Source organism: Propithecus coquereli, unplaced genomic scaffold (genome assembly GCF_000956105.1).
Source record: "Propithecus coquereli isolate 6110/MARCELLA unplaced genomic scaffold, Pcoq_1.0 Scaffold193, whole genome shotgun sequence".
Classification (NCBI taxonomy): Eukaryota; Metazoa; Chordata; class Mammalia; order Primates; family Indriidae; genus Propithecus; species Propithecus coquereli.
Genome location: NW_012144190.1, coordinates 1823984 through 1845138, shown reverse-complemented (window position 1 = coordinate 1845138; position 21155 = coordinate 1823984). Strand labels below are relative to the sequence as shown.

Genomic DNA, 21155 nt, shown 5'->3' with positions numbered 1-21155 from the left:
CTGTTTCCATCCCCAGAAAGAGCTGGCAGGGCAGAGGAGGGGCTGAAGCTGGAGGAGAGAAGGAGCCAGGGAGAAGAGAGGAAAGGGGAACAGGTGTGCGGATGAGGCAGTGGGCACACAGGAGGTATTCAGTAAGTGCACACTGTTTTCCTCCGAGCGAGAGAACAAGAGGAAAACAGAGGCACAGACGTGAGGGCCAAAGGAAAAGAAGGTGTTGGCTGAGGAGGTCTCCAGAGGGCTGGAGGAGCAGAGGGAGGGGGTGACAGCCCAAAAGTCTGGCAGAGGAGAGGACGCACAGGGAGGGACAGTGCGGGCAAACCGTGGGCACACAGGAGGTGCTCAGCACATGCCTGTGTCCTTCCCCAGAAGAGGACCCAGAGGATGGAGGCACAACCTGCCAGAGCAAGAGGGCAGAGACAAAGAGGCAACAGGAGATGAGGTGGGATGTTAATTGCCTAGCATACAGTAGATGCTCCATAATTGCTTGTTTTCTTCCCTGAGAAAGAGCAGATGGAACAGAAAGGACAAATCAGGGATGAGGGGATAGAGAGAAGCAAAGCGGGGTGGGCAAGAACTGACACACAATAAGCGCTCAATAAATGCTCCTTTCCTTCCCTGGCAGAGAGCGGAAGGAAGCAGAGGCCAGCAGCGACCATAGGGCAGTGCAGACTGGGGACAAGAGCCGAGAAAGGACAGGATCGCTTGGCATACCAGAGGTGCTCAATGTGTTCCTTGCCTTGGAAGAGGGCAGAGAGCCCAGAGAGACAAGGAGAGGACAGAGGGACAGGGGAGGAATAGGGTGTGAGAGAGGACAGAAGGTAGGGAAAGTGCCTGGAACACAGTAGGTGCTCAAAATATGTCCGTTCCCTCCTCTAGGAGACAGCAGGTGGTCAGAAAGGAGAGGAAACCAGTCGGGGGGGAAAGAGAAGAAATTGTGGGGGGGAGTGTAGTCAGACAGGAAACAGTGTCTGTAAATTCACTGGCACACAGCAGGTGCTCAATAGATGTCTATTTCCTTCCCAAGAGAGACTAGGCAAATCAGAAACAGAAAGGAATCAGGGTGGAACGGACAGGAAAACAAAAAGGGTAGAAGGCACAGAGACAGTGTATGGAAATTGCCTGCCAAACATTAGGTACTTAATAAATGCCCATTTCCTCCACGGAAGGAGCTGGAAGCACAGGAAGAACCAGCAGAGGGCACAGAGGAAGGGGCAGGTGAGGCGGAAGGGTGTGAACAGAGGTGAAGAGAGACATTTCAGGTGCATACAGCAAGTGCTCCATAAATGCCTGTCCCCTTCCTCTGGCAGAGCAGAAAGCAGGCTGGGAGCAGGCAAAGACCCGGGCAGGGAGGCCTGGGGGGGAGTCTGGGGTGGGGACTTCGGGCCAGGCCTCCGGTGCCCCTCCCCCATGGCCTGTCCACTAATCACCCCCAGCTGCCCCTGGATGGTGACAAGGGTTCCTTGTCCTGGGCCTGGCATGGCCTGGCCTGGCCCTTGTCCCCTGTCAGGGGTGGGGGTGAGCGGCGCTGCCCGGGCTCTCTGAGTCTCTCACTGTCTGTGTCTCTGTGACCTGCTATCTCTCCTGTCTCCGTGTTTGTGGCCCCACCTCGTCTCTGTCCCCCTCAGTCTCCCTTTCTTGAGTCCTCTCTCTCTCTGTCCCTGTCCCTGGTTCTTGCTCTGCACCCATCTCTCTGTCTCTCCTGCGTCTCTTGTCTCTCGGCCTGTCTCTTGCTGAGACTGGGAGGGAGGCCCCTACCCACCCCCGGGGTCCTGCCCCTCTGGACCCAGGACGGGCTGGGGGCGCCCAGCTGAGAGGCAGAGGAGTGAGGAAGGAAAGGAGGCTCAGGAGGGAGAGGTGAGAGCAGAAGCAGCTTTATTCAGCGCGGCGGGCACAGGCCGGCAGGGCTTCGTCCGCACTGGGGAGAGAGGGGGAGTCGAGAGACAGACAGAGACAGAGAGGGAGACACAGCAGAGACAGGAAGGAGAAAGCCGGGGAGACACGGGGGAGGAAGGGCAGAGAGAGTCTGAGAGGGACCCAGAGACTGGGAGGCAATTGCAGGGGGGAGACAGAGACACAGAGAAGGAGAGGGCCAGAGAGATGACAGAGACAGAGAGACAGGGACAGAGAGAGTCAGGGAGAGACAAAGAGACAGACACAGAGAGAGAGGAACAGAGAGCTGATGGGGGACAGACACAAGGAAGGACAGAGACTCAGAAATAGGGGGTTTCCTTCTGGGTCTGTCCTCCCACCCCTGTCCTTTGCCACCCCCGCCCCCACTAGACAGAAAGAAGGGGAGAGATGGAGAGAGCACAGGGGAGAGAGACAGAGGGAGGAGGGAGAGGGAAGAGCCCGATACGGAGGTGCAGCCACAGCCGTTGCGGGACGTCGAGGAAGGAGCGGCCCCTCTCACCTGGCATCGGCGGGCAGCCGCCCCCTGGGCCCAACCGCACAATTTAAGGGGCGCCCTGGGGGCGGGACTGTTCCCCTCATTGCCTTATCTGGCCAGACCCGGGCTTTGTGAGCTAAATCGGGCCTCAGCTGTCAGCACCGGGGATGGGGGTGTGTGGGGACAGCTGTCACCCCCCACCTGCCCAGCACCTGCCACGTGACCGCAGCCGTTCCCCTCCCCTCCTACAGCCTGGCTGTGCTGAGAGGCCCCTCGGGGTCTGTGTGGGGTGCCCCTAGCGGGCAGCTGGGGACCCCCAGGAGTCCCGCCAGCTCTGGGACGGGCCTGCCTGGGCACCCTAGGGCAAGGAGCCCCCCTGAGAGGTGGGGGCCGTAGGGGGGAGGAGGGCACTGAGGGTGCATGGGGTCTTGTGCACTAGAAAGGGTAAACAGTAAGTGCTCAATCCGTGCCCCCCCCCGCCCGTGCTCCTCACCCAGACCTTATTTGGCCACAGCTGAGGACGCACCTGGGGAGGCCGCAGCCCCGCCTGCCACTCAGGCCGAGAATGGAAACACTCAGGGAGACCCGCCAGGCTGTCTGGGACAATGGGACAGGCGACAGGCACAGGGCGGGAGGGGAGAGACAGAGAGAGATACGGGGAAGAGACAGAGTTGAGGAGAGACGCTTAGAGAGATAAAAGGGGCTGGAGAGTCAGACAGAGACAGTGGGAGACAGAGAGACAGGAAGGCCGAGATAGGGACCCAGCAAGAGAGTGAGATGGGGACAGGAGTGAGGACAGAGGGCGGGACAGACCGCGGAGAGGCCCAGAGGGAGGACGCCGGGCGGGAAGGAGGCGCAGGGGCCTGGGTAGGGCTGGGGGGGGGCGCCCTGAGAGTCGGGGTGTCCGCACACCCCAGCAGTTTTCCCCTCCTGTGCTGTTTGGCTTTTCATTTTACAACCTGCCCTTTGACCTCGGGGAAAACTCGCAACCAGAACGTTCCACACCCCAGTCCCTACATCACCAGGGCTTTTACAAGAGCGTCCTGTCCTGTGGTGGCATCTGCTGCCCGCCCTGCTTCGGGTGCCAGGGTGTCACTCCTGTGGTCCTGGGGCGAACTCTCTGCCGGAGCGGATCCCAGCCCAGGGCTGCGTCCCCAAGCCAGGACCTTCCTGCCCTTCCCTGCCCTGGCTTCCTGTCCCTGAGTCCCCCACTTCTGCCCCACACCTAACGGGGGTCCCCAGGTTCCGCCAGACCCTGGGCACCCTCTTCACTCCCTCCCCTCCCTCCCCGCCAGGGCCCACCAGGCTCAGACCTTCCTCCCAACTCTCTGTCACTTGCCTCCCTCAGGGTTCTGCCTCAAGTTTCCTCCTCTCCCCTCTGGACTGTCCTCCCAGCCTCCTCTGGTCTCCCCCAAGTCTGTCCCCACAGCCCCAGAGGGGTCTTTCTGCACCCTGAGCTGGCCTGCCCTCGGGGGTCCTGCCTGGGTTGGTTCCGGCCAGGACCCGCCCTCACGTCCCCTCACCTCTGCGAGTAACTACGGAGAACGTTCCAGGCCTCACACAGGGTGATTTCCAGTCCTGGAAAGCGCCGCCCACCCGCCAGCCTTCGGGACAGCGCTCCTCAGCCTTCCACGGCCAGTCTTGTCTCTGGGCCATTTTATGTGACCTGCCTGCCTCTGGGCCTGCAGTGCCTCGTGGGACCCTGGGGTCCCTGGGATTCTTGCCATCCTCTTTTGCCTCTCCCCGGCTTGGGGGCCGGGAGGGTGGGCCCACGGCTCCAGCCCGGGGCATCCCTCAGCACCAGCCAGGCCCAGAGGAGGGACTTGGATGGGGCGGGGGACCAGGGACATAGAGCAGGAGGCCCAAGGGCGAGAACGTGGAGTGAAGACATTTAGTTAAAGGCCCAGCCAGAGTCAAAGCCAAGTCCTCACTGTGGCCCGCGGCCCAGAGCTAGCAGCCCCCCCCCCATGCCCTCCCTCCTGCCCTTGCCCGCTGCTCCCGGGCGCGGCCACACCAGCCTCTGGAGCACGCCGGTGCCGCCCGCCTCCCCTGCAGGGCCGTGCTACGCCTGCTTCTTCCCCGTGGCCCCCTCGCCTTCAGTTTCAATCTCGCTCAAAGGACACCTTCTCGGGGGGCCGGCACCCCAAGTCATTTGCAACAGCACTGTGTTCATCCCCGATGGCTGCTGTAATTATTACCGCAAACTCCGTGGGTTCAACCCACATTTATTCTCTAAGTCCACGATGGGCTCGCGGGCTGCCTCTGCCTTCCAACTTAAGGACCCTCGTGAGGACACTGGGCCCCCGGGGGTCCAGGACAGCTGCCTGTCTCGGGGTCAGCTGACTGGCAGCCTCAGTTCAACCTGCAACTTCACTTCCCCGTGGCCGAGTGACCTAACGCGTTCGCAGCGCCAGGGATCAGGACACGGGCATCTCTGGGGCCACCGCTCTGCCACCTACCAGTCAATGGAGAAGAACAGAGTCAAGAAATAAGCCCCTGCCACCAGCTTAGCACTCGTCCTGCCGACGCACCAGGTCATGCCAGGTGGTTTGTCCCGGTCTCTCTCCTGCTGCAGCACAGGGGCCTCACGTGGGCAGGGACTTGCGCTGTTTTCTCCTGTGCCCAGATGAGGAAACTGAGGCCCAGAGAGGTGGGTGACTGGCCGGAGGCGGCAGGGAGCTGGGATCGGTGCCGGGGCGGGCTGGCTCCCGGGTTCTGGGAGGACCCCGTTGAGGGCTGGGTCAGTCACTCCAGGCCGGGCCCGAGCAAATCAGATTTATTGAGGCAGCAGTGGCACTGGGGGGCGGGGGCGTGGGAGGGGCCGGGGCCCCCTCTGGGTCCATGAAACGCAGCCCCCTTCCCTGCACTCGGAGCCGACATGGTCGCGCAGGGACTGCACTGGGCAGTGGCGACCGTCAGCCGTGGGGTCAGTCTGTCCGCAGCCAGCAGCCCTTCTCCTCCACCTCCTTGGTTACCACCAGCAGCACCTCACACAGGCCCTGGGCCAGCGCAGCCGCCAGGAAGGCCCTGGGCAGGAGAGATGGGGAGACTGAGGCCCAGCCAGCCTTGCTGCTCCCTTCTGGGCAGTGGAGCTCCTGCGAGCCACGGCCTCGGAGCAGCCTCTGCCTGGCTCACCTGACGCCGTCCTCGTCCCCCAGGGCCTCGGGCGCCCGCAGCTTGGAGTCCAGGTTGTAGTAGACGCCGTCCACCTGGCGCAGAGCCACCCAGTGCCGCCGGCGCAGTGGCAGGGACAGCAGCCCCAGAGACACGGGGGAGGGCAGGTTCAGGATCAGCCCCAGCACCTGGGGCAGGGCCAGCTGGGACAGGGGCCTGTGGCGGGGAGGGGGGGTGAGGGTCGGGCCACGGTCAGGGACTGCTCCGCCCGGAGTGTTCCCGAGCATGCGGTGGCCAGGCTGAGCCCCTCCAAGGACGCTCCTCGGCCAGCCCCACCCCGCTTCCCTGCGCTTCGTTCACCCACGCGACCCCGTCACCCTGCACCAGCCGCCACCCACCATCAGCCTGTCTATCCAGCCCCTGCCCAACGCCTCAACTGCTCTTCGTCCAGCCATGGCCCCCCATCACCCAGCCAGCCCCCCAACTCCCCGCACCACCTACGATTCACAGCTCACACTGACCATCCCTTGCACACCACCCACCCTCCCAGCGCCCCCACCAGCCACCTCACAACCACCGTCAGCCCCTGTCCACTGACTGTTCACCCAAACACCACCCACCCCCTCACACCCCCCCCCCAGCGCGGCCAACTGCCCACTGGCCGTCCGCTCGTTCGCCCGGCTACCAACCTCCACCCATCGGTGCACCCCATCCCACCTGGCCACCTGCTCACCCACCTACTGGCCACCAGGCTGCCAGCCTCCACCCACCCATGGAGACCTCCCCCTGTTCCCATGCTGCCCGTTACCCTGCATCCCCCGTGCCCAGCCCAGCATGTGACGCGGCACTCTGGAGCCTACCTCCTCCTGTCCCACCACACGGCCGCCAGGCCCAGCCCCTGCAGGGCGGCCATGATCACATTGACGTCATAGTTGCCGGTGCCCAGGAGGCTGCGATGGGGGTTCAGCCGGGAGTCTGGAGCCAACCTGGTGGGGGGATGGCCGGAGCCTGAGCTGGGGACACTTGGAAAGGCCCTGCCCTTCCCACACAGCAGGGGGTACCAGGGTCCACCAGTTACCCCAGGCTTTGAGTCTTCCCTCTTCAACCCATAACTCATCAGCCCCAAGTCCTGTCGCTCCTGCTGACTCACCCTGTCCCCAAGGCCCCAGCTCAGGCTTTGTCCTCTTGCACCTGGACCCTCCCCCATCCTCCAACCTTGCCCTCCAGCCCATCCCCGGACCTGGGCCTGGAGCTGCCCCCTCAACTCTGCCATGGCTCCCCAGTGCCCTTGGACAAAATCCCTGTCCCTCGGTCTTTCTCGTCATGCCCAATCCCTTCCTCTGTCCTTCAAGACCCACCTAGATGTAATTTCCTCTGGGAGGAGTCTCCTGAGCTCCAGGATGGGTCTGGGGCCCTCCCTGGCTCCCCCGTGCACTGAGCCACTTCAATGATGACCAACCCTGTTTTAACACCAGGCGCTTCCCCTGTCCCTCCCTGGCACCCCATCACCCCCAGGACAAAGTCCCAAGAGGCCCTGCTGGCCTCTGAGCCTCAGCCCCTCCCTTTCTGGCCACTTGTCCCTGGCCACATCCCCTGTGCCTCCCAGCCTTCCCTCCAGCTCTTCCCCGAGCCCAGGAGGCCTGCCTGTCACCACTTGCCTCTCTGGGCCCTCCCTCCTCTGAGCAACTGTAGCTCTGTCCCCACCTGGGCCTTTGGCAGGCAGGGCAGGGGGAGGGAAGAGCGTGTGTTATTTTTCTATGTGTCTGTTTCCCTCGCCTCCCCCAGGACAGGACTCGTATCTGACTGTCTCTGGGTCTCCAGCACAGCCCTGGCGTGAGAGTTGCCAGATCCTTGTTGTGAGTGACAGAGATGAATAAATCCCATAATGATCACTCTGAGGGGCTGGCCTCTGTCTGAGGAGGCCCCAGGAGGCTGGGAGCTGGGGGAGGGAGATAGGGTCATGTCTGGGTGTGGGAAGATCCCTCAAGGGTCACTGACTGGAGGCTGTGGAGGAGGCTGGGTGGGGGGTCCAGGCGGGGGAGGATTGGGCCTGGGCTGGGGCCAGAGAAGAGGGAGTGAGGCAGAGAGATTATAAAAAGAGATATTTGAAATCTGGAATAGTGAGGAGGCATATTCCAGGCTGCCAAGAGGAGCACACCATGCCAGACAAAAGAAAAGCCCGTGCAAAGGCCCAGAGGCCTCACAGTAGGGCTCATCCGGGGACTGGAGAGGTCTGGTGTGAGCAGAGCAGTGAGAGCTGCAGAGGCAGCGGGAGCCAAGCTTGCAGGGCCATGATATCAGGTGGAGAGGCTGGGGACGGAACAGGGTTGGCTCTTGGGCCCTGTGCAGGATGTTCTGGAGGGAAAACACCAGCAGCTGGAAGGCTGTGATAAGGTCCAGATAAGAGAGGGAGGCCTTGGCTGGGGCTGAGGCCCAAGATAGGCAGACGGAGGGGGCAACATCTCAGTCTGAGCCCCAGGGTCTGGCTCAGGCAGTGAGTAGGCACAAGAAACCCCAGGCTCTGCCCCTGACTCGCTGTGAGACCCAGGTGGGTTGCTCTGCCTCTTGGAGCCCTGCTGCTCCAGGGGTTAAGGTGGTTGACAGGAACCTCTTGCAGATCTCATCGGCAGCCTCCTGGCTAAAGAGCTGCTGCTGCAGAACGTTGTTGAGGGCGTGGACGGCACACAGCTCCAGGCGCTGCCGTTCGTGGTACACAGAGGGCTGGCTCGGCTGTGCTCCTGGGGCCTGGGACATGCCGTCCTTGGCTCCTGCTGGGGGTTGGGAGGGGAAGAAGGTACTTAGGGGGCAGGATCTTGAGGCCCAACCTCCCAGCAGGCCCCTTGGGGCAATGCCATTGAGGTGGGGACTTGGAGAAGTCTAGGAGGACATTGGGCCCCTGATCCTATTTCCTGTACTGTCTCCTGGCAACAGAGGTACCGCCATTCCCTATTCCTAGGTAAAACGCTCTCTCTTCTGCTCACCTAGCAACAGAAAACCACATCCTCCACATCTCTAAGTAAAAGGGTCCCTATCATGGTCGCCTAGAAACAGAGGAACCCTCCTCCCCTGTCCCTAGGTAACAGGATCCCTCTCTGGTTACTGAGCAACAGAGGACCCCAAGCCACTAGGTAACAAAGTCACTCTTCTGATTACCTAGCAAAAGGAATCTTCCTCCTCTGTCTCTAGGTAACAGGGTCTTTTCTGGTCTCCTAGCAACAGAAGACTCCCCTTCTCCTGCCATTAAACAGCAAGGTTCTCTCCTCTTGTCACCTGGCAACAGGGCCCCCTCCCCAGTCACTAGGCAACAGGATCCCCTCTTCCTATCACCTGGCAACTAGGCCCCCTCCCCCGACACCAAGTAACAGAGCCCTTTCCCCGACCCGTACCCCAACCACGGCGCTCGCCCTTTGCCAGGCAATGTCCCTCACCCCGCCTGCCTCTCTGCTCCCCCGAGCCAGGGGCTCCCGCATCCCCCTGGGCGGCGGCTCTGTCTCCGAGTGCGGGGCGGGCAGCACCGCGCTGACTGGGCAGGCGGGACGGACTACAGCTCCCGGCGGTCCCCGCGTGCCGGACTACGACTCCCGGGGACCCCCGCGGGACGCTGGTCCCACACGGAACAAGCAGGCCTCGTGGCCCGGAAGTCCGCTGTCGCCCATGGAAAACGTAGGACTACAACATCCGTCGGGCCCCGCTGCAAAGTCAGGAAATACGTCCCAGAGACCCGCCCCCTCGCGTACTGCACGCCCACTGCTGCTGAGAGGATTCTGGGAAATGTAGTGGATAGGCTCTCGCGATAGCTTCCAGCCGCTTGGTTCTCGTGTGTGTTCGCTCCCTGTGATGGCGTCATGCACTGTGTGCGGACTCGGCGTGACGTCACAGGAGGGAAACAAGGGACCAGAGATGCCAGGCCATGCAGGGCGAAGAATCTGTGATCTTTACTGAGACAGGAGGGAGATCCCGGGAAAGTGAGGCCAGGGCAGGAGTGGGACTGTGGTGGTGGGAAGGTAAATCGGATGAGGACGTCGTCTCGGGCAGGAGGCTTCTCAGCAGAGATGGATCCCGGGCCTGGAGGGGAGCTGGCAGCAGCCTGCGAGGGAGAGACGGGGAAGGAAAGACTGAGACAGAGGGAGAGGGAGAGAGAGTGATGAGAGGAAGGGACAGGTCAAGGTGGGGGTGGAGGAAAACCCAGAGAGAGAGACAGAGACCCAGACAGATAAAGACATAGACCTGGGGGTGGACAGACAGACAGACACACATGCAGAGGTAGAGTCCCAGAGAGGGGGGAGCACAGAGTCAGATAGCGGGGACATGGGCAGAAATAGAGACATACACAATACAAAGATTCGAATTCGTGGAGTAAACAGGTTAAGGAAATTCAGGAATAAAGATCAACGAAGACAGAATCAGAACTGCAGAACCAGACAGAGCCCAAGATCCCAAGCTCTGCAGAGCACAAGAGCCCAGGGTTGGGGGAGAGGGGCCATTAGCACTGGGGAGGGGCCTGGCCGCACTCAGGAGGCTGCGCCAGAAGGCCGTGACAGTGGCGGACCCTGTGACAGCGCCTGGCTCGGCAGGGTTCTCTCTGTGGGTGTGCACAGCAAAGCTTCGGCCTGTGGGGCCTGGGGGTCCTCTCAGCTCCACATCCACCACGTGCATGTCTGTGAGGCTGGGGCAAGCAGGGGCGGTCAGTCTGGTTAGCCTGGACCCAGCCCACCCCCTGCTCAGCTCTGCTCACCTGAGATCGGCCACAAGCACCCCAATCACGCGGTCGAAGCCTAGGCTGGGGGCAGCCAGGGCAGCGGCTGCCATGGTGTTGGAGTTCCGGGGGGCAAAGGGACAGAGCCCACGGACAGGGCCTTCATAGAGCACAGTGCGAGGCCCGGTGCTGTGGGCTGCAGCCAGGGGTCCCTCCAGCCGGAAGCCATCGGGGTGTGTGGCCATGGTGACACGAAGGCTCTAGAAGCAAGAGCCAGGGTCAGGGGCAACGGGGTCTTTGCAGGATCCCTCCGGTTCCTGGGGAGCCCAGCAGGCCCTCACCTGGAGGCCCCCGGCTGCGTCCAACCTGGCGATGTCCTCAGTGCCCCACAGGGCCCCTCGGGCCACAAACACGGCGTGGTCCCAGTGGTGCGAGGCCTCCAGGAGCTGCTGCTCTGTGGTCTGGTCTGCTAGGGCTGAGGGGGACCCCACCTGGGGTGGACAAAGGTGGAGAGGGATCACCACTTTAGGGTGGGCAATGGGGTCGTGACAGAAGGCGTAGGGGCCTGTGTTATTTTGGGTGGGGCTTACCAGGAGATTGGCATGGTGCAGGATTTGTGCCCCAAATTCATGGATTATTTTGGGATGGGCCACTTCCACCACAAGATCAGGGTGCCTGGGAGAGGGGAAAGATGGGGGAGGGCCTTGGACAGGTATTAGCCCTCCCCTCCCCAAGGTTCTCTCAGAGTCTGTGGAGGGCTGTCAGTCTTCACCCTGGCCTGGGAGGGGAAGTGAGGTGAATGGGCTTCTCCCATTTCACATTTGTGTGAACTAAGGCCCAGAGAGGGTAAGGGACTTGCCCGAGATCACACAGCAGCTAAGGGAGCCTCATTCTCCTATGGCAAGGTACTGACCTTTCTCCAAGGGCAGCAAGGTTGTGGAGCTGTAGGGAGGGGGGCACGCTCCCTGCCATTCGTCCTGGGTCCCGATTCCAGACAAAAACAAGTTCTAGGCCCAGTTTCGGTCCCTGAGCTACCAGGTGCGAGACGAGGGACTGTCCTGGGGAGAGGGGAGGAGGCTAGAGACCCAGAGAGAGGGGGACAGAGCCCCGGGGTGGGGGTGGAAGACAGTCCGGTAGACAGATCCAGAGACACAGCCAAGGGCACAGAAAAACACAGATGAAAGGAGTGTGTGTGGAGGGCAGAGGGGTTTGGGGGGCTTTAGGACGGGGCCTGGGGAAGGAGGCCCAAGATGGCCAGGGACTCACCAAGGCGGCCGTAGCCTACCACCCCCACCCTTCGTGGGACCCTTTCGAGGGCCATGCCCCTGAGTCTGGTTGGTGGCTGTGGCCCGAGCTCCTTTGGCTGCTCGATGTCCCCTGCACGAGGCCTGGGCAGTCACTGCTCTTTGGACATTTGACCCTTGAGCTCAACCTCCCCCTTCCCCCAGCAGCCCAGAGGTGGGGGGGTGGGTTTGCAGAGATGGAGGCGGGTGAAAATCCTTCTCTGCATTCTCTCCACTTTCGCCAGGGCTGGGGGCAGCGAGCATGGTGATTTGGGGTTCCAGGGACCCTTCATCCCCCCAACCCCTGCTTTCCCGAGGGCTGTTCCTTTCTCTGCGACATACCCTGCTCCATTCCTGCTGATGTGGAAAATTTCCTCTGCAGTCCCCTGCCCCCCTTTCTGGCCGGCCAGGTTGTCATGGAAACTACATCCTGCTTGGGGTGGGAAGAGGAGATGGTGACGGGGACTCTGGGCTCTGTCCCCTTGCTCCCAGGTCCTCCCGCCCATTTTTATCCTCAAGTGGCCAAGGTCTGAAGGAGGTTTCTGCCTGGTCATGCCCCCTTCTCTCTCAGAAGGCAACAGACGCTTGAGTTCAGCTTATCTTAGCTGTGTCCTTGCCTCAGTGGGTCCAGTCTCCCCGGGCCACATAGAGGGGGTCCCCTTCTCACATCCCTCAGCCTTCAACCAGAACCTGCCACCCTCCGACTCTGAACCTTCAGTTCACCTTGACTTCCCACCGCTCCTCCCCCCAGCCACAATGCCACTAGTCCCCCTCCCCCATGTCCTGTTCTCGCTCCCGTGTCCTTTCTTCCCTCTCCCCAACGTGCATCAGCCAAAGAGTAGCTGCGAGGCCTGGGGAGTCCGAGTGCCCCCAGAATGAGTCTCAGCCACTGCGCCTCGCGGGTGCCTGGCATCGGAAATGGCAGAGGCTGCTGCAGTGCCAGCTCCCTGCCCCCGGCCACCACCTGGTACCCGCTGCAGTGTTACCATGGCAACCAGGATCGGCACTGGAAGAGACCGGAGAGAAAGAGCATGAGAAGGGAGCATGGGGGTGGGGGGCGGCACCGGGCGAGATGGGATGGACCGAGATTGAGGGCCAGACCCCAGACACGTTGGCCAGAGGCCACCGGAGGCTGCCACTGCTGATAAGGGAGGAATTTGCTTCAAGAGCCAGGAGCCGGTGGGGGAGAGAGAAGACGCTGACAGGCACACGGACCCCTGTCAGCCACTCATGGGGCGGGAGCGGGGACTCGCTGCCTTCCCCCACCTTCTGGCTGTTGTCGACTCTTTTGGGGCCGGAGTGTCCCCACAGTGCCCAGAGCTGCGGTGTACTCGAGGGAGAAGGGGCACTAGGCCTGCCCTGCTCCGGTCGTGCCTGTGTGTCCTCGGGGCTGTCTGCCTGGGCTGCCCCCTCCTCGGTGCAGGAAGGCGCCATAACCACTCCCTCTGCTTCCATCACCCCGTGTCCCCAGACTGCACGAGATGGCAGCCCTGGCCCACGCCAGCCCTCTGGAGGCTGGAACTCAGGCACCTCGACCCCCAGAGACATCACACTGTCCAGCCTGCTTGCTGGCTCCTCACTGCTCCTCCCCAGGCTCTCTCTGTCCCTGTTCTCCTGGGTGGCACTGTGGCACCTCTCCTTCCAGGCCAGATCCCACCATCCCTCCTGCCCAAGCATTAAACAAACCGGAAGTGCAGCCCCACCCCCGCAGGCCCAGGCTGCTGCAGCTCCAGCCTCCTCCTCAGCCCACCCGCATCGGGCCTCCCCGGAGCAGCCTCGAGTGGGTTTGCAGTGGAGACAGACACTCTGGTGTGGGCCCTGTCGTGGGTTGAACTGTGCCACCCAGAAAGAGATTTCTAGAAGTCCTGGCCTCCAGCGCCTCAGAATGGGCATTTGCTGAGGACCCGGTCGAGGTTATGCCGGGTGGGGGAGTGCTGCCGGTCCCCAGGGTGACCAGGGTCCTTGCGAGAGGGGAAGTTGGACACGGGGGGACACACACAGGGAAGAGGCGTGAAGACACAGGGCGCGGGCCCTGGGAAGACTAGGGACAGGCTGCCACAAGCCAGGGCCGTCTGGGGCCACCAGCAGCTGGAAGTGGCAAGGAAGGGCCTCTGTCCAGGCTTCAGAGGGGCTGGGGCCTGCGGGTACCTTGACCTGGGACTTGCAGCCTCCAGAACCGGCAGACAGGATCTCTGGGGCTCTAAGTGCCCACCTGGCACCGGCGGCGGCCCCGCCCGAGGGAGCTAATACAGGGACTGACAACGGGGGTGTCCGCGTGCAGACCCCTCTCTGGGGTCTCCGGGGGGAAGGCTGAGGGCCTAGGACGGCCCGGAGGTGCCTGGGCCCCGATGGGGCCTGGGCGGCCTGGTTCCCGCCGCTCCTTCTGCTCCCACCCGCATTCACTTTGTTCTCTCTCCTCCATGCTTTCATGACCAAAAAAAATATTTTTTTACTTTTTCCGTGTTTTTTTTTAAAGTAATTACAGAGCAGGTAGTCGTTGACGCAAACCTCCCTTCAGTTGTATCAAAAGAGTCTGTGGGGCAGGCGGGGCGGGCGGTCAGGCTGCCCCCCAGCGGGAAGGGCCGGGAGCGCGGGCGACGTGTCTCTTCAGTTTCGGGGGGGCGGAGGAGTGGGGGGGAGGGACAGGCGTCAAACTGCAAAAAAATGAACCGTAAAAGGAGGGCGGTCGGGGTGAGGGGAAAGGGCACCCCTCAAAAAAGCTCCTCTCTGCCCTGGCAGGTGGCGGGCGGGACGGTTGGTCGGGAGGGCGAGAGGAAACCTGGGGGGCTCGGGCCACTTCCCCGAATCCCGCGTCCCCTCCCGCCACCAGGATAGGCGGGGCGAGGCTGGAACCGCGGAGACTCCACTCCTGCAGCCCCGCCCTGTCCTCGCGGGGTCTGAGCCCCGGTGGGGCCGGACGCCGCCTCTGCCCACCCTCCCCGTTTGGTCCCGGGGTGGGCTGGGCTGCGGGGAGGGGTCCCAGTCGGGCGTGCCCGGGTGGGCTCCGGGGTGGCGGGGCTCCGAGCCCCTCGCCGGCCCCCACCCCGCCCCCGCCGGCCTCAGATCTGCGTCTCTTGCACGTTCTCCTTGGAGCCGCTCTTGAAGAGCAGAGGTTCGTGGATGGAGTTGAGGCCGGGCGGGCCCTTGCCCCCGCAGCCCCCGCCGCTGGGGTTGCTGCTGTAGTGCGCCTTGAAGGCGGCTGCCACGTAGTGGTGGTGGTTGAGGTGGTCGCGCTCCAGGGCGGGCAGGGCTAGGTGGCTGTCCCCACCAACGCTGCTCCCACCGGCCACGGCAGCCGCGGCGGCCACGGACACGGCGGAGGCAGCGGGCAGCTCGTCCTCCACGTTGATGATCTCCACGGTGCGCGTGGGCCCGTGGTGCTTGTGGAGCTGGTGCTGCTTGCGCAGCTTGTAGAAGGCCACGAGCATCACGGCGGCCATGAACGTGATGGCCACGAAGCAGCCGATGATGATCTTGGTGGTCTTCATGACGTCGTCCAGGTCCTTGAGGGCGTTCTCCGTCACGTCCGTGATGGGCACCGTGAACGCCTTCTCCGTGGGCCGCGAGGAGCGTGGGGCAGGTGCCGTGGTGGAGGACGAGGCCGGGCCGGCAGCGTCCCCCGGCCGGCCCCCACCCCAGACACCGTCGGTTGTGGGCCCCGGTGGGACCTTCTCCGTCCCCCGAGGCTGCACGGCCTCCTCTCCAGGCTGTGTCTCCAGGGTCTCCACCGTCACCGTGGTGAAGTAGGTGTAGCCACCACTGCCCCCTCCGACACCACCGCTGCCCCCGGGGCTGCCCCCGCCGCCACCAGAGCCCCCAGCCGCCACGGGGTCCACGGCCGAGACGTTGAGCGTGGCTGAGGCCGTGGTGTTGCCAGCCGAGTTCGTCACCATGCACGTGTACTGGCCTGTGTCCTGCACGGTGACGTTGGTGAAGTTGAGCGTGCCATCATGCAGGACGGAGATGCGCACACGGTAGGAGCCGTGGGTCATGAGGGTGCCGTTGGGCGTCAGCCAGTTGACAGAGGTCATGGAGGTGCCCGTGCGGCACTTGAGCTCGGCAGCCATGCCCTCGGTGACATTGAGGTCTGTGGGCGGCTCCACAATGACAGGCGCGTAGCAGGTGAAGTGCGACTGGTCCAGTTCACCAATGTAGCGGCCCTTGAGGCCGGCGGGCGCGTGACAGCGGGCGCAGCACGTCGTGTTGCTGGGCACGGTCTCCTTGAGCCACCAGCTGAGCCAGAGCACGTCGCAGTTGCAGTGCCAGGGGTTGTGGTTGAGGTGGACGCGCTCCAGGCGGTGCAGGGGCGTGAAGAGGTCGTGGGGCAGCGACATCAGGTTATTGTGGGACAGATTGAGCTCCTCCAGCGACTTGAGGTCGTCGAAGGCGTTGCGCTCGATGGTGGCCACCTGGGCGTGCATGAGCCACAGCTTGCGCAGGCTGGTGAGGCCCTGGAAGGAGCCGGGGCGGATCAGGTCCAGCCGGTTGCCCGACAGCTCCAGCTCCTCCAGGCGCACCAGGGCCGTCAGGTTGGGGATGTCCTTGAGGTTGCACATGCCCAGGTTGAGGTAGCGCAGGTTGACCAGCCCCTCGAAGGCCGCCTCCGAGATGTATTCCAGCCGCTTGAGCTCGCCCAGGTCGAGGCGCCGCAGCGAGGGCACGCGGTTGAAGGCGTAGGAGGGGATGCTCTCGATGGGGTTGTTGCGCAGCCAGAGCTCCCGCAGCTTGGACAGGTACTCGAAGGCCTGCGTGGGCACCGTCGTCAGCCGGTTGTCGAACAGCTCCAGCGTGTTGAGGCTGGGCAGCCCGTTGAAGGCGCCCACCTCGATCTTGCGCACCAGGTTCTTGCTCAGCTGCAGGATCTCCAGGTGCCGCAGGTGCTTGAACGTGTCTGTGCGGATCACCTGGGGGCAGGGAGGGGAGACGGGGTCAGTGACGCTGACACTCACGACAGAAATCGCGAAGGCACCGCGTGCTGTGAGGGTGCAGGGCGACGGACCGCTCCTGCCTTGCAGGTGGGGGAATGAGACGGTGCCACCACTTAGGAAAACAGCGGGGCAGTTTCCTACAAAGTTAGGACTGGAGGTGCCGTACGACCCGCCCTTTCCTCCTGGGTGTTTCCTCGGGAGAAAGAAAAGCAGATGTCCCTACGGTGGCTTAGCCACGGGTGTGCACAGCAGTTTTGTTCATTACAGCCTAAACCGGAAGCCACCCAAATGTCCAACATGGGTGAACAGACGCACACTCCGTGGTGTGTCCCCACCGTGGAACACTGTGACTCGCCTTGAGAAGGAACAAACACTGCTGCACACAACGCGGATGACTCTCCCAGGCATCACGCTGAGCAGAAGAAGCCGGACGCAAGGAGCCAGTGCACCAATTCCGTCCGCACCATGCTCGAGGTGTTCTGCACGTGCGGGGCGGACTGGGAAGGGCCACGAGAGAACTTTCCGGGGTGATGGAAATGTCCCCTGCTGGGGTGGTGGTTACGGGGTGAATGCAACTGTCGAGACCCCCGGTCCCCAAACTCTATACTTAAAATGGCATTTTATCATGTACATATTTCTAAAAATAAAAAATAAGAATAAATAAAAAAGATGAAAAACACTAACACCAGTAGCTAACATGCAATGAACACTTCTTTGGTGCCAGATACTGTTCTAAAAGGTTTACGGGTAATAACTCGTTTCATCCTCCAAACTGCCCTACGAGATAGGCGCTCTTTATTACAAGTGCTAATCGATACCCACGATTCCAAACTTCAGAAGGCCCTGGAAACCAGATTTTCCATCTTTGGCCACTTGGTGGCCAGACCTGATCAGAACGCATGTCCAGCTATTTAAAGCTTTTATTGAGCCCACTCACGTGACTGTTCAAACATTTCACTCTCGAAATGCCCACGTTCTATAAGAGGTGTAAGACCGCTAGGCTGTCGTAAAATACATGCTGTACAGAATTACCTTTCTAATATCAGAATGCCAAACTCTTATGGCCTCAAAGGTTTCACATGAGAGATTATGCATTAGACACAGAGAGGTGCAGTGAGTTGCCCAAGGTCACACAGAAGGGGAAGGTAGATTTGGAATTGGGTCCAGGCTTTCTGGTTGCAGAGTCCTAGCTCTTGACCTCTTACCCCCTACCTCACAGGGCTGGGCCTGGGGACCACAGGAGGGGCAGAGCAGGCCGGGGCACGGGAGGCAGAATCTCACAGCACCGTCCCAGGCAGAGGGTCAGAGCGCAGGTTTGAGGCCGAGTTAATGACGTGTACTGGGGGGAAGGAACAGGCGAGGAGAGATGCATTTGGGGGGACGCTATGTCACACCATGAAGGGGACAGTGGGAACTCCCAACAGTATCCCGTGTCACCGCAACTGCATGAAACTAGTGAAAAGAAAAAAAAAAAACAAAACAAGCGGAAGAATTAGGTGTCTGCATTTATGTACTGAAAAAAGACTGGAAGGAAATACTTCAAGCTGTTCTTAGCAGTAAACTCCAGCTGTTGGGGATTATGGGCAATTTCTACTCTTGTTATTTTTTCCTCAATGAACAAAAAATTATTTTATAATAAGCAGGCATAAAAACAAAACAAAACAAAACAAAAAAACGAAGAAAAAATATATAGCTGAGAGGCACCCAGGATAAGGAGCAGTAATATTCTTGGCATAAACAGTCATAAAAGTACGATTTACGCTAGTGCCGTCCAATGGCAATGTAATGTGCTCCACGTGTGTAATTTAAAGTTTCCTAGAAGCTGTATTGAGCAAAACAGGTGAAATCAATTGTGATAATATATTTACTTAACCCGCTATGTCCCAAATCTTATCACTTCAACACGTGACCAAGACGAAAGCGTAAGAGTTAGAGATACTACACTCTTCCCGCCGCGGCTCCCGGATCCCGTGGGTGTTACCCGCTCTGATGTCACACGGCAGGGGCTTTGCTCTGCGATGTTCATCAACACCGTGGTGTCTGTCCGGCAGCAGCCCTGTGAGCCAGGACTGCTACTGCCCGGTTTTGGAGAGGACGAAACGGAGGCCCCAGGAGTGGCTTGTTCTCTGGCGGAGCTGGGCAGGCCTGGCCGGAGCCTGTGCCCCCCGCCCCCCACCTCGCACGGCCGCCTCGCACCCACACGTCGCTGTTCTCGTGCGACAGTCGTGGGAACCGAGGCTGAGCACGTGGTGGGAAGAGCAGGGCCTTGTTCAAATCCTGCCTCCCCCTTTCTGGCTGTAGGGCTTGTCACTTCTGCTCCCTGCTGTGCGGGGAGGATGACGAAAGCCACCCTGGGCAGTGCTGGAGATGAGAAGAGGTCCCGGTGCCAGCGCTCAGGCAGGGCCCCCTCCTCCCCGGTGCTCGGGGACGGTCATCACGCCATTACTGTTATTGTTACTGCTGGTGTTGAGTGGTGCGTGCCATGACTTTGGGATCAGAGCCCTGAGCCTTCTGACCCAAAGCCACGGGCACTGTGCCACCTGCAGAGGGCGCAGCTCTGGGGCAGAGAACCCTCTTACTGCATCCTCAAGGCGGACAGGACCTCGCCAGGCCCCAGAAAGATCTACCCACGGATCCCCTGCGCCCCCCTTCTCAGAGCCCCCCAGTACCCCCATCATTCCCAGCGCAAGATCCCCCTACTCCGCACTGTGCTGCACACCCAGGCGACAGTGACAGTGAGAGCCCGAAACGCAAGGTCCCTGCCCCTGAGCAGGTCACGCCAGGCGGATGAAGTCGTGCTCCTCCCTCTCCCACTCATCCTTCCCCCCGTCTCCCGTTCTAGTGGGTCCCCGAGCACGGCGCACACTCCCGCCTCCGTCCCTGGGCACCTGCCGTTCCTCCGCCAGAACATCCTTCCCACCTTTTCGTCTGGTTACCTCCCTGCTGCCTTTCAACCCAGCTCCAGTGCCACCTGCCCTGGGGATGTCCCGGTCCCGTCGACCCACCCCAGTCCGGTGAGGGGCGCCCACTCTGGGCTCCCACAGAGCAGAGTCTAAGCCCTTCCAGGGAGAGAAAGGACGGGGTCCCAACCGCAGGGCTCCCAAGAGCACAGTGGCACACGCCCAGCTTTCGGGCTTGTTTGCTGCCTTCTGTAACAGAGTGAATTTGAAAGCAAACCTGCTCGGAATCTCCCGTCTTGGGGCCCTTTCTGAGCAGAACTGAGGTCCAGTCCCCAAGGGGACACCAGATTTCCTGGGGACACATAGAACAGCCCCGGGAACCTTGCCGGACGGAGGACTCTTGGCAGACTCAGAGTGAAAGGAATAACAAGGCGACGCATCTGGGCCCTTAACATTTTGGACTTCTCGGGTGACCATGAATGGTTTACAGGCATAAGGGGACAGAATCAGGACAAACAGGGGACATGCAGACACAGCGTGTGACTACGGCATGGGAATGCCCCTGGCCCTCCCTCCCGCGGGCCAGGTCTGTGCCAGGTACCATGTTAGACAGAATAACAAACAAAACAACTTTTTATATACCTTTCCTTTCTGCTGACAAAAGTAACATATACTGATTGAGGCAAACAGTGTAAGAAAAGAAAAAAATCAGCCAAAATCCATCTACCCAGAGTTTACTTATGTTGGCAATTTGATGCACATCCTTCCAGTCTTTTTTCTATGCTTAGTATGCAGGGATATATTTTTGTGTCATCTTTTAAATGTTTTTAAAAATTTTTTTTTTTTTTTTTTTTTTTAGACAGAGTCTCACTCTGTTGCCCTTGCTTGAGTGCCATGGCATCAGCCTAGCTCACAGCAACCTCAAGCTCCTGGGCTCAGGCGATCCTCCTGCCTCAGCCTCCCGAGTAGCTGGGACTACAGGCATGTGCCACCATGCCCGGCTAATTTTTTCTATATATTTTTAGTTGTCCAATTAATTTCTTTCTAATTTTAGTAGAGACGGGGTCTCGCTCTTGCTCAGGCTGGTCTCAAACTCCTGAGCTCAAACAATCCACCCTTCTCGGCCTCCCAGAGGGCTAGGATTACAGGCGTGAGCCACCGCGCCCGGCCAACAAAATTTTGATGATACAGTATCCTTTCCTGGGTCCTGCATTCCTCCTTAAGAATCTTATTTTGTGAGCATTTTCTCACACGATGAAACATGCTTCAAAACTATGTCGGAATGGCTGTATGGAATTCTGGTGCAGAACTGGACGTGGCGCTGGAACTAACAGCGATCTTTGTTTTCCTTCCTTTGCTCTGACTTCGCTAGTTTCTTACGGTGAATGCGGCTAACTTTTAGGACTGAAGGAAACCTCAGCGAGCGCTGTTTCACCTGGAGCAGGGGTGAGCTGCGTCTGCAGGGAGCGGGTGGGCGGCCCGACTGCAGGACGCTCCTGCTGGGGGCCGTGGGCACCTCCTGCCCAGGGCAGAACAGGTGGGGGCTCGAGAAAGCCTCTGGCCCGACTGGGCTTGAGGTCTGGAGCCTCAGTCTCCTCCTTGGAGACAATCTTTGGGGAAGAGCCCAGCCCAGAGCTGCTCGTAGCCTGTCCTCTCGCAGGTCTGTCCCACGGGACGCTAAACACCACCACCAGAAAGCTTGCACGGCGAATGCACCGGAACCTGTGCACCTCTCCCGGAGACCCTGCTGCATGCGGTGCGTGAGGTTCTGTGAGGTCCAGTCTAACCCTTTAAAAGTCCACCTCACTCTCTCCCTAGGGACTGGAGAGTTTGGACCAAGAAATTGAG

General features: G+C 60.8%; 3 protein-coding genes across 9 annotated transcripts in view; all 3 read right to left on the bottom strand.

Moving 5' to 3' along the window:
• Window positions 1-5150: 5150 nt before the first annotated feature.
• JOSD2 (Josephin domain containing 2) lies at window positions 5151-9263 on the bottom strand. 6 transcript variants are annotated; one of them, XM_012643138.1, is made up of 5 exons: window positions 9238-9263; window positions 8109-8271; window positions 6361-6486; window positions 5522-5716; window positions 5151-5413 (listed from the first exon to the last, which is right to left on the bottom strand). In XM_012643138.1, the coding sequence occupies exons 2-5, from the start codon at window positions 8252-8254 to the stop codon at window positions 5314-5316; spliced, it is 567 nt and encodes a 188-aa protein (XP_012498592.1). In that variant the 5' UTR covers window positions 8255-8271; window positions 9238-9263; the 3' UTR covers window positions 5151-5313. The 6 variants fall into 6 exon arrangements, with proteins under 6 accessions (XP_012498592.1, XP_012498588.1, XP_012498590.1 ...); XM_012643134.1 differs by lacking the exon at window positions 9238-9263 and adding an exon at window positions 8929-9156; XM_012643136.1 differs by lacking the exon at window positions 9238-9263 and adding an exon at window positions 8887-8965.
• Window positions 9264-9353: 90 nt separating this feature from the next.
• Window positions 9354-11581, bottom strand: ASPDH (aspartate dehydrogenase domain containing). Of its 2 annotated transcripts, none has more exons than XM_012643112.1 (7): window positions 11463-11581; window positions 11110-11254; window positions 10787-10871; window positions 10538-10687; window positions 10236-10456; window positions 10050-10166; window positions 9354-9587 (listed from the first exon to the last, which is right to left on the bottom strand). In XM_012643112.1, the coding sequence occupies exons 1-7, from the start codon at window positions 11515-11517 to the stop codon at window positions 9374-9376; spliced, it is 987 nt and encodes a 328-aa protein (XP_012498566.1). In that variant the 5' UTR covers window positions 11518-11581; the 3' UTR covers window positions 9354-9373. The 2 variants fall into 2 exon arrangements, with proteins under 2 accessions (XP_012498566.1, XP_012498567.1); XM_012643113.1 differs by having other exon boundaries at window positions 9412-9587; window positions 10012-10166.
• A 2322-nt stretch (window positions 11582-13903) lies between these two features.
• LRRC4B (leucine rich repeat containing 4B) overlaps window positions 13904-21155 on the bottom strand; it is a 37895-nt gene continuing 30643 nt past the window's right edge. Inside the window, exon 3 of the mRNA XM_012643100.1 lies at window positions 13904-16383. Coding sequence (XP_012498554.1) covers window positions 14539-16383 — 1845 coding nt within the window. The 3' untranslated portion in view covers window positions 13904-14538. The remainder of the gene's footprint in view (window positions 16384-21155) is intronic.